General features: G+C 44.0%; 1 protein-coding gene across 2 annotated transcripts in view; it reads left to right on the forward strand.

Moving 5' to 3' along the window:
• Nucleotides 1–2,595: 2,595 nt before the first annotated feature.
• The window catches only part of nkain2 (sodium/potassium transporting ATPase interacting 2), a gene marked incomplete at its 3' end in the record, with an annotated part of 67,590 nt that continues 54,907 nt past the window's right edge, over nucleotides 2,596–15,278 (forward strand). The window contains exon 1 of one of the 2 annotated variants that reach the window (XM_084030647.1): nucleotides 2,596–2,896. In XM_084030647.1, the coding sequence (XP_083886773.1) occupies nucleotides 2,843–2,896 (54 nt within the window). In that variant the 5' untranslated portion in view covers nucleotides 2,596–2,842. The remainder of the gene's footprint in view (nucleotides 2,897–15,278) is intronic. The other variant, XM_084030646.1, reaches the window with a different exon arrangement.

Here is a 15,278-nt window from a genome sequence, read left to right on the forward strand (position 1 = left end):
CTGCGAGTGCTTGGTGTGTGTGTGTGTGTGTGCACGTGCGTTGCATCTGAGCGTGTGTGCGTGTTGTATTCCTGTGTGTGTGTGTGTGTGTGTGTGGGAGGGGTTGGACTGTGACAGAGATTGATGGTGAGGGGAAAGCAGGCCATTATGTTGTATAGCTAAAGCAGTGATAGCCTTTACACCTCTGTGTCTGTTTAAACTGCCGGCCACTTCATAGGTGTGGCACAAGTGACCCCCTCCTACACACACACACACACACACACATATTTTCACACTTAATTGTCTGTTTTCCAGGAGACTTTTATTGCTTCAATACTTTGGCTGTGTAGTCTGCAGCCGTGTTGCCTTCACTGAACTCCAGCCACTGTAGGAACACTGAGCTTCTAAGCTAAATCAAGATGTCATTCATAAATGAAGCCTCTGAAGCGTTAACCCAAGGCTCTCTCTATGATAAATGATGGGTCGTTGTGAGCAATTTTAATGGGCGAGCTACATGAAATGTTTAAATACTTTGCCCCCCCCCCTCCTCCCTAAATAATCAGCCTCAAGACTCTTATTCACTGTAACGGTTGAAGGCCACGTTCTCGAGCAGCTGCACGCCGACCAAAGCTCCATCTCTGTCTGTTAGTGAGTCTCAGTGAGTGAAAAGAGCCCCGCCGCTCCCCTGCCGAGCGGAACATCAGCCTCATCAAGCCGGCCAGAGGCAGCGACAACAAGGCCGGAAGTAAGAACCTACGTCCTTCAGCATAAAAGCACAAGAGTCCTCTCTTTAAAATATAAAGTGTATAGATGCAAATAACAGAGCACAATAATAGATGCAGAACAAGCTTGATTTATCAGGTACCAAGCCCCAGTAGGACGAAAAAGCCTACAATTTTAAGAAACTAGCTTTCAGCATACACTAAGTAACATCTCTTTTGTCAATAAGGCTACTTCATTTTTAATTCTGCAGTTTTTTTTATTGCAAGGTACAATCACAATCCAGCACAAAGTTGATGCACAACTCACGTACATGTTGGCCGGACCAATACGGGAAGTTTCGGCTCAAGATGCAAGTGCAACACGGTATTTAAATGTCCAAACTTTTTGAACCTGACCAGAGAAACCTGATTTCAGTCTGACGTGCACAAGTTTAAGAAAAAAAAGGGGACCTGATGCTCAGATGATCTGTCAGACCTGGTCCAAATAGGGATTTTCTCATGTGATGTTAATGATCAGAAGTAGCAGCAAGTGTACTTGAATCATTGGAGGGCTTCCCCGGCACACCTGAGAGATAGAAGAGAGATAGAATACAGTCTGGGTCCCAGATCAGGTCTTCATTAACCTTGCAGCCAAAGCAAAGATATTTACTGAAAAGGGAAGTTATGTGAAGAGGAGATAGTGTCATATCCTTGATCCTTTGACCTACATTATGTATGTCAAATGAATTATGTTAAACCAGGTTCGTTCCCACTGTGCGCTTTTATTTTGAAAAGCAAAACCGGAACAGCTACGTTGTTTCGCGGTGTTTGACTTGACAGATGGCAGGCGCGAGACGCTCCTCGCGGCTGTCTCTCTCGGTCCGTTGGTCCATCCCGGTTCCCCTTTGTCTCCGCTCTCCCCACTCCTCGAAGACGACCGCCGAGACGAAGACACAAACTTAGCCGTTATTCCGCCCGTTTCGCGTCACGTACGTTCCGTTCGGAGACTTAGCTCGAGCCGAAGTCTCACCCGGAGTCTCTCCATCCGATGTGGACATGCTTTTCTCTCTTCTTCTTTTTTTGAACGGTGTAGAGATGAGTTCGCTGTAACGGAGGAGGCAGCGGAATCAACCGACTAACGGCTGACTGCCCGGCGGCGGCGGCGGCGGCGGCGGCGGTGTTGTGGAGCCGACGGGGAGATGAACCGGAGGAGGACTTGTTAGCCGACAGGAGACGCCGAAATCATCCTCCGTTTGCTGGCGACACACCGCGACAACCTAGCAAACAATTTCACCCGAGATACAAGCGAAAATATATTGGATTGTCACCGCGTATTTGGAGATTTTATGTCTTTTTTTTTGCGTGTTAACGGTGTGAATGAAAGGATGTTGCCGCCACATGCCCGTTACTTCCCCTGAGAGGAGAGGACCAGGACTACGAGGAGGCAGCAGGGACCACTTTCACTTGTTTTTTTTCTTCTTCTCCACCCTCAACAAATTAGGCTGTTTCAATCAGTCTAATCCGAGTGGTGCTTAATCGGATTATTAAACAAAAGAGCATTTTATCCAGAGAGGGGAGGAAGGGGGGGTATCTATCTATCTGATACCACCTTATTTTAACAGTCTTTCCAAGGGTCTACTGGTTTCTGTGACGAGGATGCGACGTGATTGTAGACTTTCTAGTCCGGCTGGTCCAGAAGCACCTGCTTGGACGTAATTTGAGATTCACTGTAAGATTTCAAGGTTTGCGTGTCATAAATCTGACTTAATTCTGATGAAAATGCACCACACCACCTGATTGATCTACCAGACTGCCGAGGAAAGGTCCCTCCATCCGTATCAGGAACATACTTGTGGACTTGACTGCCATCTCTTGATCCCTGACCCCCCCCCACATGTGCTAGGAATCTAGTGGAACCAGGTTTACCCGTCAGCATCGCGGGCCACTTGAATGACGTGGTAGTCGCTCACACTCCCCTGAGCTCCGGAGAGTACAGGGGGGGCTGCACTCTGAGCCTCCACCCGGGGCTGCCAGTCAGACGCTCCTCCGAGGGGGCTTTTGGGATTTCCGAAGGTCCATCTGGAGGTTTTGAGCTTTGAGAGCTTTCGCCCCCGGAGTTCCTTCTCCACGTGGAAATCGCTGGAGAGAGGGAGGAGGACACCATGGGGTGCTGTAGCGGCAGGTGTACCTTGGCCTTCATCTGTGGCATGCAGCTGGTAAGTGTTATTTTATATTTTTTTATCCACCTATAAGGGGCTAAATGGGCGTCTCCGTCAGTAGAAAGAAAGTTTGAGAAGACGTGGAGTAGGGGAGCGGGGGTGGATGGATGTATGGAATATGATGGATGACTCAAAAGGTCACATTTTACAAGTTAATAGGAGTGCAAAAGGTCACGCCGTAAGCTGGAATCTGTTTTACGGTACAGACTTGACGCGTTGGGTGGATTGACGGGATGAATGGCTGTTGGTCGGGAGCTCGGTACTAAGAGTCCACATGGAACGTTGATGGATGGGTGGAGGCTGGGAGTGATGGATGGGAGGCAGTGAAGGTAAAGGTGGGGCCGGACGGCAGAGTGGATAGATGTGTGGAGCAGGTGCATGTGACTTATGGATGGATGGAGGGAGGGATAGAGCTCGCATAAACTCACGGAATGAACTCCGCCGCTGTCTTGTCTTGTCATTACCTCATCCTCCCATTCCCCATCTGTGTCAATGTGAACGGGTGCCAGGCAAAACAATGGAGAGGGAGGGATGAGTGTGTGTTTAAGTGGGAACACAAGACCTGTCATTAGTTCGGTTCTGTAAATCCTTCACATCTAAAGGAAAACCTCCTTAAAGACCGCTAGCGCTGAAGCAGCGAATGGCAATGTGGATCTGATCTCCTGTCAGGTCGGGGTATGTCCGGCTACAGTGGATTTGATTTGCAGAGAGAGACTTCCACTTTCATCTCATACGGAGAGAAATCATCACAGAAAAAAGGTTGATATGGCGACAACGTTAGGAAAAAAATGACTTGTTTAGTCAACAACAACATCAGCGTTCATTTGTTATTGTGTTCATGGCCGGTGTTGCTCTCCCAAGCTGTGTTTCTTTTCAAACGTCCACGTTGATCTCCAGCTCTGCCCGTTCCGTTGCCAAGCAGGTAACACGCGAGTGTCAACGACGCTGATCGAAGCGTCGAGAACAAAAAACCCCCGACGATAAAGTTGTCGGCCTTCGTTCAAAGACGACGAGTTGAAAAAGAACCGCGCATGCATTCTCGGAGGGGTTTGTCACTATGAGCAACATCTTTCACACTTAAACACAGTCACCGGGCCCAAGGATAACACGGATACAGTTGTAGGAGTTAGTCCCGGACAGATTCTCCGGGGGCTGGAACACGAAGGGCATCGAGTAGAGGCGGAGGCATACATTCTTTATTATTCTTGAATGTATGCGTATAGAAACTGACAACATACCCTTGTATAGAATGGCTGGATGTTCATGCATAAACATGAACGTGCTCATGGAGTCATGTACAGCAAGTGTAAAACTGAAGACCTATTGTCGCGTTGAATGGGACGCCGTTACGGAGTGTGTGCGTGAAAGTCACCTAATTTGCCGAAGCACATTATGACCCCTCGCTGTTGTGCGAGTGTGAGAAGTCCATTGTGCTGTGAAATTGGTCATTGCCATGCATATTCTCATTCTTACGACTCCTTTTTTTTTTTTTTTCTTGGGTAAGCCGTGTGTGTGTGTGTCTACGGTATACTTCGCCCAATGAGATCGCCTCGTGTGCTGTATAAACATGAAACACGCCATTGTGCTGTAAATGGGGATGCTGTGTGTTTCCGCAGGTGACAAAAGAGGGGAGGGTGTATGTGTGTGTGTGTGTGTGTGTGTGTGTGTGTGTGTGTGTGTGTGTGTGTGTGTGTGTGTGTGTGTGTGTGTGAATGAGATGCTGTCACAGTGATAGTCATTGTGTCTAATGCGGTGGAACTAATGCTGTGCCATAGTCAACAACATGTTTTGCTCTGTTAACTGTTGTAATAGCTAAGCCAGCTGATAGCACCACTAGCTGAGTTAGAGGTCTAACATTATGGTTTGCGCTATCGTAGTTGTAGCAAAGAAATCCACGTCTTTCACCTCAGGATTCATACATACGGATGTATTGATAATAATATTGTGTCGTTGCTGCACGCCACATGAAAGCACATTGCTTGCTTTCCTCTTTGAAACCTAATTGACCACAAATTATCAGCTTTGCTTCCCCCCCCCCCGCTGGAGGTAATTGTTTCTTTTGTAAGCTTCCACTTAATAGTTGACCTCGCGGAGCAGAAAACAATGCTGGTCAGTGTGCCTCCTGTGGTGGAGCCGGTGTCTTAATGTAACACTTAACAGAAGTTTTTCTTCTCCTGCTTCATTAGCCGGGTTAATTGGCGAGACGCACGATGTCACCGTATCTGGGCTGAGATCAATAGTTAGAGAAACGTCTGTTTCACAGCTATGACGTCACGGAACGAGTACAAACACACCAGGTGAACCTCCACCAGCTTGTGATGTAAGTGTAAATGTGGTGTAGCACTGTGTGCTGGGCTTATTAGTTAGCTTTTAATTTTTTTTGGGATGTCACAGCTCAATGGACCACATTTGCGCTGACTCATTTTAAATGATTATTTTCTGCATTCCAGCGGTTTCTCTTCATTTCAGTGTGTTTTCAGGCTGCCAAATATATTTTTTAAATTCATCGATCATCATCATTTTATTCATTAAATATCACAAAATGCTAAAAAAAAAAAAGCCCTGCGGTAGACTGGCGACCTGTCCAGGGTGTACCCTGACTTCGTCCAATGCCAGCTGGGATCGGCTCCAGCGATGGATGGAAAATGCTAACAAATGACCGTCAAAATTCCTAAAGGTGACATCTTCAAAATGCATTATTGTTCAGTTTTCTATCACACAAGAGGAAAACGAGAAGGAAATCCTCACAACGGAGGGGCCGGAGAGCGTGTCGCCTTCCTGATTGGAACATTAAACGGTTAATCGATTTTGATTGTTGCAGGTTACCAATTGGTAAAATCGACTAATTGTTTCAGCTGTGGGTCTGATCCTAAATTGGACGGTCTCAGACTCAGTGGGAAATGTTGATTGAAGGATTGGTTGGCTCAAGTGCTGCAATCATGTGATTTGGTCCTCATACTGTGGGATCAAGTGTGTGCATAGCGTTTGTTGAATCAACACGTCTGCTTGCAGAGACAATCTCACTTGATTTTTCCAGATTGATCAAATGTTGACAAGAGATTTATTCAGAAAATTCAGCTTTTTTATGAATTATACTTTATTCTTTTTTAAGAAATTCCTAGATGTTGACTAAAGTGTCTATTCCCATGGATATGATGGCCAAAAAAATTACAAAAATCACACATTTAAAGGCATACTAACGGTCTTGCCAAGAGGTCAATGAGAACACAAAATCGTAGATCTGAAGCTATGCTAGCAGATGGGTAGCATAGCTTAGCATAAAGGCTGGAATCAAGAGGAAACAGCGAGCCCGACTGTCGAAAAGTAACAAAATCTGCACCGCTCACTAATTAACACATCTTATCTTGTTTGTTAAATCGGTACAAAACCATTGTATTTTTAGAAGGGGTCACAGCTTCCTGGAGTCTTGTTGTCATTGATTAGGCTGTCAGCAGAGAATCATTTAAATCACTGCTGCTGGCCAAGAAATAGTCCCACCCAATCAAACAAACGAGACACAATGATCGTCCTGCGGCCATGAGAGTGCTACCAATGTTCTGGTCTGCAGTAACTCTTAACGAACAAGAGAATAATGGTATGTCCCCAAATTGCCAATGTCCCTATCACCCTGTTAAAAGGAAAAGGAATTGGTTAATTAGTCGCAAGATTAATATTATTGTGGAAAATATGGAACACATACAGTGCTGTGAGCAGAAGAGATCGTAGTAGATCAGATAGGGCTTTTATCAACACCCTGTTTTAACACACACACACACACACACACACACACACACACACACACACACACACACACACAGATAGACCTATATGCCACTGAGGACTCACTTTCTCTGGTTGTGGTCCCCCGATGCTACATCGGTCCACACACCCACCAACATGATTACTAAATCATCCAATGGCGGCAAGCGATGACATCACTGGGTGATTGTGTTGATGGATCGTTAATTATGTTGTTGGTGTGAAATTGAATACAGTGAATTGAGTAGAATTATGGCTTTGCAGCACGCCATAATGCACAATTACAGTGATATAATAATTCACGATCCAATAGAATGCATATGGAAGCATCTTCATTCATAATCCAAAATGTACAAGATGACGAGTGTGTGTGTGTGCTGTGAAAAAGGGGGAGGACAAATAGTGGCCATAGGCAATCTGAGACCCAGTGTTTGTCTGTCTGCAGCAGTACATTCCTGTGACATTTCCACCATTGAGGGACATAATGAATAATTTACCACTTGGAAGCTGCGACATGAATGCAGAAATGCTATCTCTGCATGAGTGCCGCGTGTGTGTGTGTGTGTTACCTGATTGCAAAACAGTCATGTGCAAACCCAGAGGTCAATACTCATCTGAGATTAATTTCAGTGGAGGAAAAAAAAAAGAAAGACGGATGAATCAATGTCGACGTGTTGAATTTCCCCCCCCCCAAAAAAATAGTTAAAAGGTATTTTGACTTTGGAGTTATAGGCAAACATCAATTTCCACAACTTGAGATGGAATGGACAACATTTATTGGTGACTCAGGTCGCCCGTAAATGTCCCATAGAGGGACGCGATGAATAATTTACAACCTGGAAGCTGTGACATGAATGCAGAAATGGCATCGCTGCGCGTGTGCCGCGCGTGTTATCGCATAACGGTTATGTCCAGTCATTCAAACCCAGACGTCAATACTCATCTCATACTGAATATCACTGGAAAAAAACATGGTTAAAATATATTGTTGTCTTTGGAATTATAGGCAACCATCAATTTCCACAACTTGAATTTATAGAGGAAACATCCACAATGATTTTGGTTAATTTCTCTTAATGTGATTTGCAAATTGGAATAAATTATCCATTTAAATTCTGATGTGGGAATTTTGCAAAAAGGTTTTCACACTCACTCAAACTTATTCCAGTTCAGCTCCAGGGATGTCAACAATCAAGCTTATAAACGTTAATTGACAATAATAATTTTGACTAATTAATTCTCAGTTAAATAATAATAATTAAAAAAAGTAGAAACGAGAATAGCTGGTCCTCCAGGGATGTGTGTGATGGGACACCTGCATCCTTATTTAGCCCCCGTGTTAGGATATTCAGTCACAGTTATTTTGCAATATGCCGGATGTGCGTCATGCTGTTGGTTTTCCAGCATATTAAAGCAAATTCGCTTTGAGAGAGTTGTAAGCGAACGGAGCTGCTGCACTCAGGCAACAAACACAATCTTCAGACCTCCTTCCACATCGCCACAACTCAGTGAGATAAAAAGCCTTTCCTATCCTTTATGTGCGATGCTGCTTTCAACAAGGGCCACACACAATCTCAGCTCTCAGTCTATAGATTTCCTGTCGCCTTTTCTTTTTCGCGGTCTCTAATATGTCAGTCTCTCTTCCCCCAGGTCTCTGTCTTTTTTATATATGCCCACTCTCTTTGTGGACGTCTTTCTTGTCTTCTTCATTTCTTTATCTCCTCCACTCTCTCTCTCCTTCTGTCTCTGCTGGGAGGAATGCAGCCGTCACACCTTGGCCGCTGACACTTGACTGGCAATCCATTCAACGCGTTTCTATGGAATCTGCGCCTATGGCTTGCGTACAAAACAAGCTGTCACCCAATGGTCCCGTCGAGGTGCTTCCTTTGTGCCGGATCACCTCGACATTAGACCTCTTACTTAGAGCAATCCAAGCTGCATTCCTACCATCCAGGCTTTTCTCTGTGATTAACGATTATTGTACAATCCAGGCTTTCAGCTGTCGATAAAATGCAATCTTGAAAAGTGGCTTATTGAGAAGTTGCTGGTAAATTCAGATAATGTGCTTTAGAGGCAGAGGGCACTAAGTAAGGGATCATGTACATGTACTGATTATCCTGCTACTTTACGATAGAAATCAGTCATTCGATGCAAACTATTGTTTTTTTTAATGATTTGACCTCCTCCAGAGTCTATGATCATAATTGCATCCATAGCAACGGTCTGTGATTCATACTAGGTGCAATCCCTCCCCCTTTCCTTCTTTTGGAAAAAATATGTACGTTAGTCAACAGCTACAACCCAAAGCCTCTATTAGTTTGTATATGTATTACTTTAAGATATGCATAGCAGCATGACACCATCATCCACAGCTGATGATGCGTAGAACATGAACAAAATGTAACGTGTACTTCGAGTAGAGGTGCTCGAGTAGAGTACAGTATTATTTATAATATATATATATATATATATATATATATATATTATTTTTAACAAACCCCCATATGGTTTAAATGCTTAATCTATGAAAAACACTACTTAGATAACATTTTGGTTGGGTTTAGTATTGGGTTTAGGCTTCGATGGCGTATCTAAAACAGGTTTGGCTGGCAAATATTACTGTAATCTTTCAGAAATAACACATAAGCTCTCAGATATTATGCATGTTTCTGTAGCCCCACATAATAATGTAATTAGCTAATGATATGATTTACCTTTGTAATTAAACTTGTGTGTTTGTTCCTGGCTGCGGTTTAGTGAACGGTCAGTTTGTTTGTGTGTGTCTGATTGTATCTTTTGAAGTCGTGCAGTAAAACCAAACACCAGATTCATAATAGCTCCGTGCGTTGCTAGTCCATTATATCTGCAGATGCCTGTAAGGTACAGACAGAAAAACAACAGGTCAATCAGCCCGTTCGAGGAATCTGTTGTTAAATTGCAACTGTTTTTCCTCAGCAGGTTCAGAAGTAATATTTCTCCTGCAGGAATTACATCTGCACTGGCTGAACTCTCCCAATACAATGCAATGCTATTGACAGTCAACCTCGCTACGAGAAGCACAGTTTATTTCAGGGCACTGCGTTACTGTGCTTATCGTAGGTCAGACAGACGCATCAGCCCTGTTCAAGCTAACAGATATTTTTAATTTGCTTCCTCTTGAACGCCAACACAGAATCAAAGTGGCCCACTTCTCCCTTTCTTAGTTCTCATCACGATTTTCATCTTTCGCTGGAGTTCTTTGCAATTTAACTTTCTTTAAACAAATCCAGCTGTGTTTTACACACCAAATAATGCCTGCACTAAAGTAGCAGGGCACACAGCTGTCGACAGTTCTACATCGCATGCATGATCAGTGTCGTCTCCGGAGGAGGATCTGAACTCGGCATGATCACAAGTGTCTGCAACTCCACTGCCGTGGTTGACTTCCACTCAAACCCATACAAAACCACGGATAAGACTATTTAACATAAGCAACAGGCCCATCCCAGGTGTTGTTTCTCTATCGCTTCTAATTTAACTGATGCTGTCATGGATGACAAGTTCTAACATCTGGAATATCTGGAATGTGATGAATCGCACCGTGTGGAGGGGGAAAAGTCGTGTCTGGTCTTCTTGTGCTTTTTTTGGTTGTAAATGTGGCGCCATATTTGCCGTGCTGAAAAGAAAAAGAAAAACCCCAATCAAAGCGGTCCATCAACAAGCTGTCAGCAAACAGCACACAAGTCTGCACAACGTGGAGTCTTTAAGTTCAGTCAATACATTAAGGTTTGGAAAAAGACCAACCTTTGCAATGGAAAATGTGCAGTAAGGGCTATTTTATGCTGGAATGTGTCCAAGGGCCGAGCAGGAGGCTGATGGAGCCTGGATGTTACAGTGGAGTGCTGCTGCTGCTGCCGATGGCAAGGTCTTTCACAGCACATCTGGAGGTGACAGAGACCCTCTTCACCGATTGATCCCTGACGGCGAGATAGAGTAACGGAAGTGTGTATCTGTCGAGGTATTTGAGCCCCTACTCTGAGCTCCCGGTGTCATATTTACGTCAATGAGTCACTTTTGCTGTTGAGAGTAGACCATTCTCCTGTCTTACCTATAGCTCCATTAGCGGTTCCTGGGTTTTCTGTCCATTTTTCAAGCTAAATGTATACAGTACCTGTAATCTATTTCCACCAGGCTCCCTGCAACAGCACGTCTTTTTCAACGCTTTCTTATAAACTGCAATTATCCACACTGGAATTTTTTATTGTAGAAACATCAGCGCGAGTGTCGTGTAGAAGCGTTTGGAGGTGCACAGAAAGGTTGCGAAACCGCGACAGTGAATCAACTCACACTGTCATCATAACAGCGTCTGGGAAGCTGGTGGAAGGGTGGATTCTGTAAAACGTGAAATCTTTTTGTTTGAGTTGAGAAAGCTGACTCAATCTATATTCCTCCACAGCTCAGCGGAGGCTTTAAATTGAACTCGTACACAGTCGGATTACCTGTTCTATAGCCTCGGTGATACTGACAAATAGCGTAGCGGGGAATCACTTCCCCTGCATGAACCTGGTTTAACCAGGCATTAAATGTGTGACTTTGTTTTCAACTTCTTTTCTGCAAAAGCACCTTTTTTTTTTTCATTAACGCATTAACCTGCAGCTGTGGAGGGCTCTGAGCGTTGTAGTCACATTCGATTGCTTCTTTCTCCCGAACAACCTGGTGGCCAAGTTCAATCTTGGCACATCACGTTCCCGCATCTTTGAAAACCGCCACCCTTTTTCATATTGACACCCAGCGGTGGAGAGTGAGAGGAAAGCGAATCGCCGGCGTGCAACAAAGGTCATGTACTGGATTTAAGCGAGCGATATTACAGGCCGGGTGTCTGCTGAGCTGCTAAGATGTGCATCGACGGCGCTGGGAGCTGACCTTGTGCGTGACCACCGCTGATGGATGAGCTGATGGTGTTTGGCCGAATACTGCTGCCTCAATATTTACACACAGGGAGACAGGCAGCAGACAGGAAGCTTGACACGAAGGGCGCACAGGCAGGCTTACACACCGACGCTTGCTTTTCCTTTCGTTTTATTTTAATACACTTCAAACTGCTGCGTCGCTCGCTGCTCCTGTATTGCTATTTACCCCTCAAGGTGAAGCGCTCCCCCATCGTTCTCTGAGAACTCATATCCTGTTGATGTAGTTGTTGCTATTGTTGCCGTTGCCTGAATCCTGATATTCCGCCTGTGCAGTTTTTTTTTTATCTTATTAGATCAAAGGAGCTCTTGAATTATAATAGCCAGTAACTGCAAGGCAATGCCACAATCTTAATTACCCATGATTATGAGATGGAGACATGACTGGTGTCAGATGAACACATCCCACGTGCAGGAGGAACAACTTTTAGAATGACGTTGATATTTTGTTGTGTGATGGATTTAGCTGGAAAAAGGCAAGAAGAGAGCCGTGATAAAATGTAATTCCGATGTAACCATCCTCCCGTCAGCAGTAAACTCACCCCTGATAAAACTTTTTTTTTGTTTATCAGTCCATAATCATAAATATATAATGCTTGTTTTATATAGCATCTTTCGAGAGCAGACCTCACAAAGCACTGCACGACAAAAAACAGAATAACAGGCGTGAAAAACAAAAACAAAAAAGCTCATCTATGTATATGGGCCTTGAGATGCTTTTTAAAAGGGTCCACAGTCTCAGCAGATCTTAAGTCCAGTGGGAGAGCGTGACAAAGTTTAGGAGCTACAACCTCAAAAGCACAGCCTCCCTCTGTGCTGAGCCTGGAGCGAGGAACAAGCAGCAAACCCCGATCAGAGGACCTCAGAGACCTGCTGCTGATGTAGTGGCTCAGAAAAAGAGGGTCGCAGTAGTCAAGGCAAAAAGTTCGCAACAACATCGGCCCAGGCTCACTTAAGGTGGGCTGACATTAAAGGTGGATAAGCTATTCTCATTTTAGCGACAGTGGAAACCCTGTACTTCCAATACAGAATATTACCCTGCATCCCTTTTCATTAGCTTGTCATACAGAGGGATACATACGTTTCCTTTGAGGGCAACAGAAGGAAACCAGACTGAAAATGGTCAAAAACGTATATAACATGTTTTTAAGAAGTGGGGACAATGTCAAAGGGACTGCAGGACACGTTCATACTGCTAACCAGACTGGTATGTTCTTAAAATGAAGTTAGGAGCATGAAGGGAATGATTTTTGCTCGTATGACCATATTGGTACCAACGAGGGAGCGTGAAAAAAAGTATTGCATCATTAACTAAAGACAGTGCTCATTAAAAGATTGCACGTTTAAGAGGTGATATTAGCAGTTAGACATAATCACAGGGCTTTTAGTAGTAGTAGGAAACTTTGCTGCAAAGAGGGTGAAGATTCAAGAGCTAATTCATGTAAAATATCCAAGTTATTAAAAAACGAAACACAATTCTGATCTGAAATTTAAAAAAAGATGCTCAGAAAAACAAACTAATACCATATGTGTGTAGGGTCGACACGTGTTGAGTCAAAGCAAAGGAGAAACTCATCAGTATGGATGCAAAACCGCCAAGAAGCTGTAAATGGTTTTGAAACTTATAATAATAATATCATAATTGCTCTTACGTCCAATTTTCTCCCATTCAGCGTCTTCCAGCCTCCTTTTGTTTCTTATTCTTCACCACCATATATTGCCGTCTCTCCCTTTATCGTTGTTGCCCTCTCTGTCTGCGTCTCTCAATTATTTCTCCCAGATTTTCTCTCTTATCCTCTCTCTCTCTCTCTCTCTCTCTCTCTCTCTCTCTCTCTCTCTCTCTCTCTCCCAGGCCATTTGAGTTGCTCAGGGAGCTGTGAAAACGATGTCTGTGTGTCTTTGCGTCTGCATCCTGTAGGGAGTGTGTGTGTGTGTGTGTGTGTGTGTGTGTGTGCATGTGCGTGCAGGGACAGTGGAGGTGGTGGAGCGTGTTAAGTCTGGCCATAGAAGCCTTTCGACTGGGATAAGGAGCCGAGGGAGGGAGGAGGAAGGGAAGGAGGGAGGAATGGATGAGCGGATGGATATATTCATAAAGGATAGATGAATGTCTGCGTGCGGATCGATATTGGGATGGAGAAATTGAGATTTGGATGAATGGATGGAGAGAGGGCCGGTGGGAGAGATGGGTTGGGGGGAAGCAGGGGAGGAGCAGACGATAACAAGAAAGGATGGATCGATGATGGATAGATACCCAAGATGTATGGATGAACAGATGATTAATGGAGGGACGGGTCGTTTAACACCGCAAAGTTATCAGTAATGACCAGAGATGGCAGGCGGTGGAAGGAGCCAAATATGCTGGGTGTTGACTTTGTGTCAGCGGAGTAAATAATGTGTACTTGCTGTCGTCTGAGAGGAGACGGGGATGCTGAGCCAAAATAAACCTTTCGGCTGATCTTCAAAGGACCAATAAGATCCAAAGGACTTGTTAGCAGGCTTATCTGCTAGAAACTTTACTGCAGGTAGTGTCGCAGTCTGTTACCCTCTTGAATCTTGTTCCCCCTCAACCTTCAAATAGTAGTTCACACATCACAACTCTGAAGCTATATAGTTCCCCACGTAGTTCTCTCCTCCCTTTGCTCTCCGTGCTTGTAGAATTTACATGATTTGTCCACAAAGAAGCCAACGCTGTGGTTATGGTTTGGCGAGGCTTCAGCACAAAAACAGCTTGGTTAGGTTTAGGTAAAGACTGTGGTTTGGGTTTAAATGACTACATCACTAGGGTTAAGGACCTTCTTCGTCATGGCAACGATTTTTGATTGACATTTGTTGTCTTTTTGACTACAGTTGCAGCTTGATTATTTGATATTTCTCCAGACAGACTTTCTGAGCAGAGCTGATGGCATCTTTTGCTGCTTTACACATCGACACATTAATATAAGACGTTTGGATGATAGATGCATCATCATTTTCAGAGTAACTTATATTAAAGGGAAAGTTTTGTTTTCCTGTTTCCCAAAGGGAGACTTGTGAGTCTTTTGCTTTGATGTGATTGGCTCACAGTCAGAGGGAGTGGACAACATCCAGCAAGTGAGAACGTTTGAGAAAAAGCCAGAAGCAAAGTTTATTGTAGGATAAAGGAACTGTCTGATTTGGTGCGTGACCTTAATTGATATTTCCTCCAAAGGTTTACTGTCACTTGTACAATACAGACTCCTCCAATACAGATCCATACAAGGAGTAAAGATCTCATTCTGAACCCTGACTCCATCCATTCATAGCTGTTGAAACAAGAACAAACGGCAAGCAGTTTTCTTTTCTGGCAGCCATGAGAAGGCAGAATGTGAAGTGAAGCACATCTTTCTGCTCTCGTGCACTCTGAGTATTTATCATTTCAGGAATATAATGGTTTACAATGACCAAATCCAAACTATCATATAACTCATTATTCTGCCATGTAGTGCTGAGTACCAAGGTGACAAGGAGGTGGTTGCCTTAGGCAACAGCAGGGAAGCTTCAGGCCATTATCATACCAAGAACTTCCAATTTATTGAGCGGATGAATATGTTTTATTTTACACAATAAAATATTATTTTTTATCTGTGTCTTATAATGGTAGCTTATTTGTCAAATTACTCGTTTTGTGCCTCAAACCATTATTGTCTAATTAGGAA

Source organism: Eutrigla gurnardus (assembly GCF_963514095.1).
Source record: "Eutrigla gurnardus genome assembly, chromosome: 16".
Taxonomy (NCBI): domain Eukaryota; kingdom Metazoa; phylum Chordata; class Actinopteri; order Perciformes; family Triglidae; genus Eutrigla; species Eutrigla gurnardus.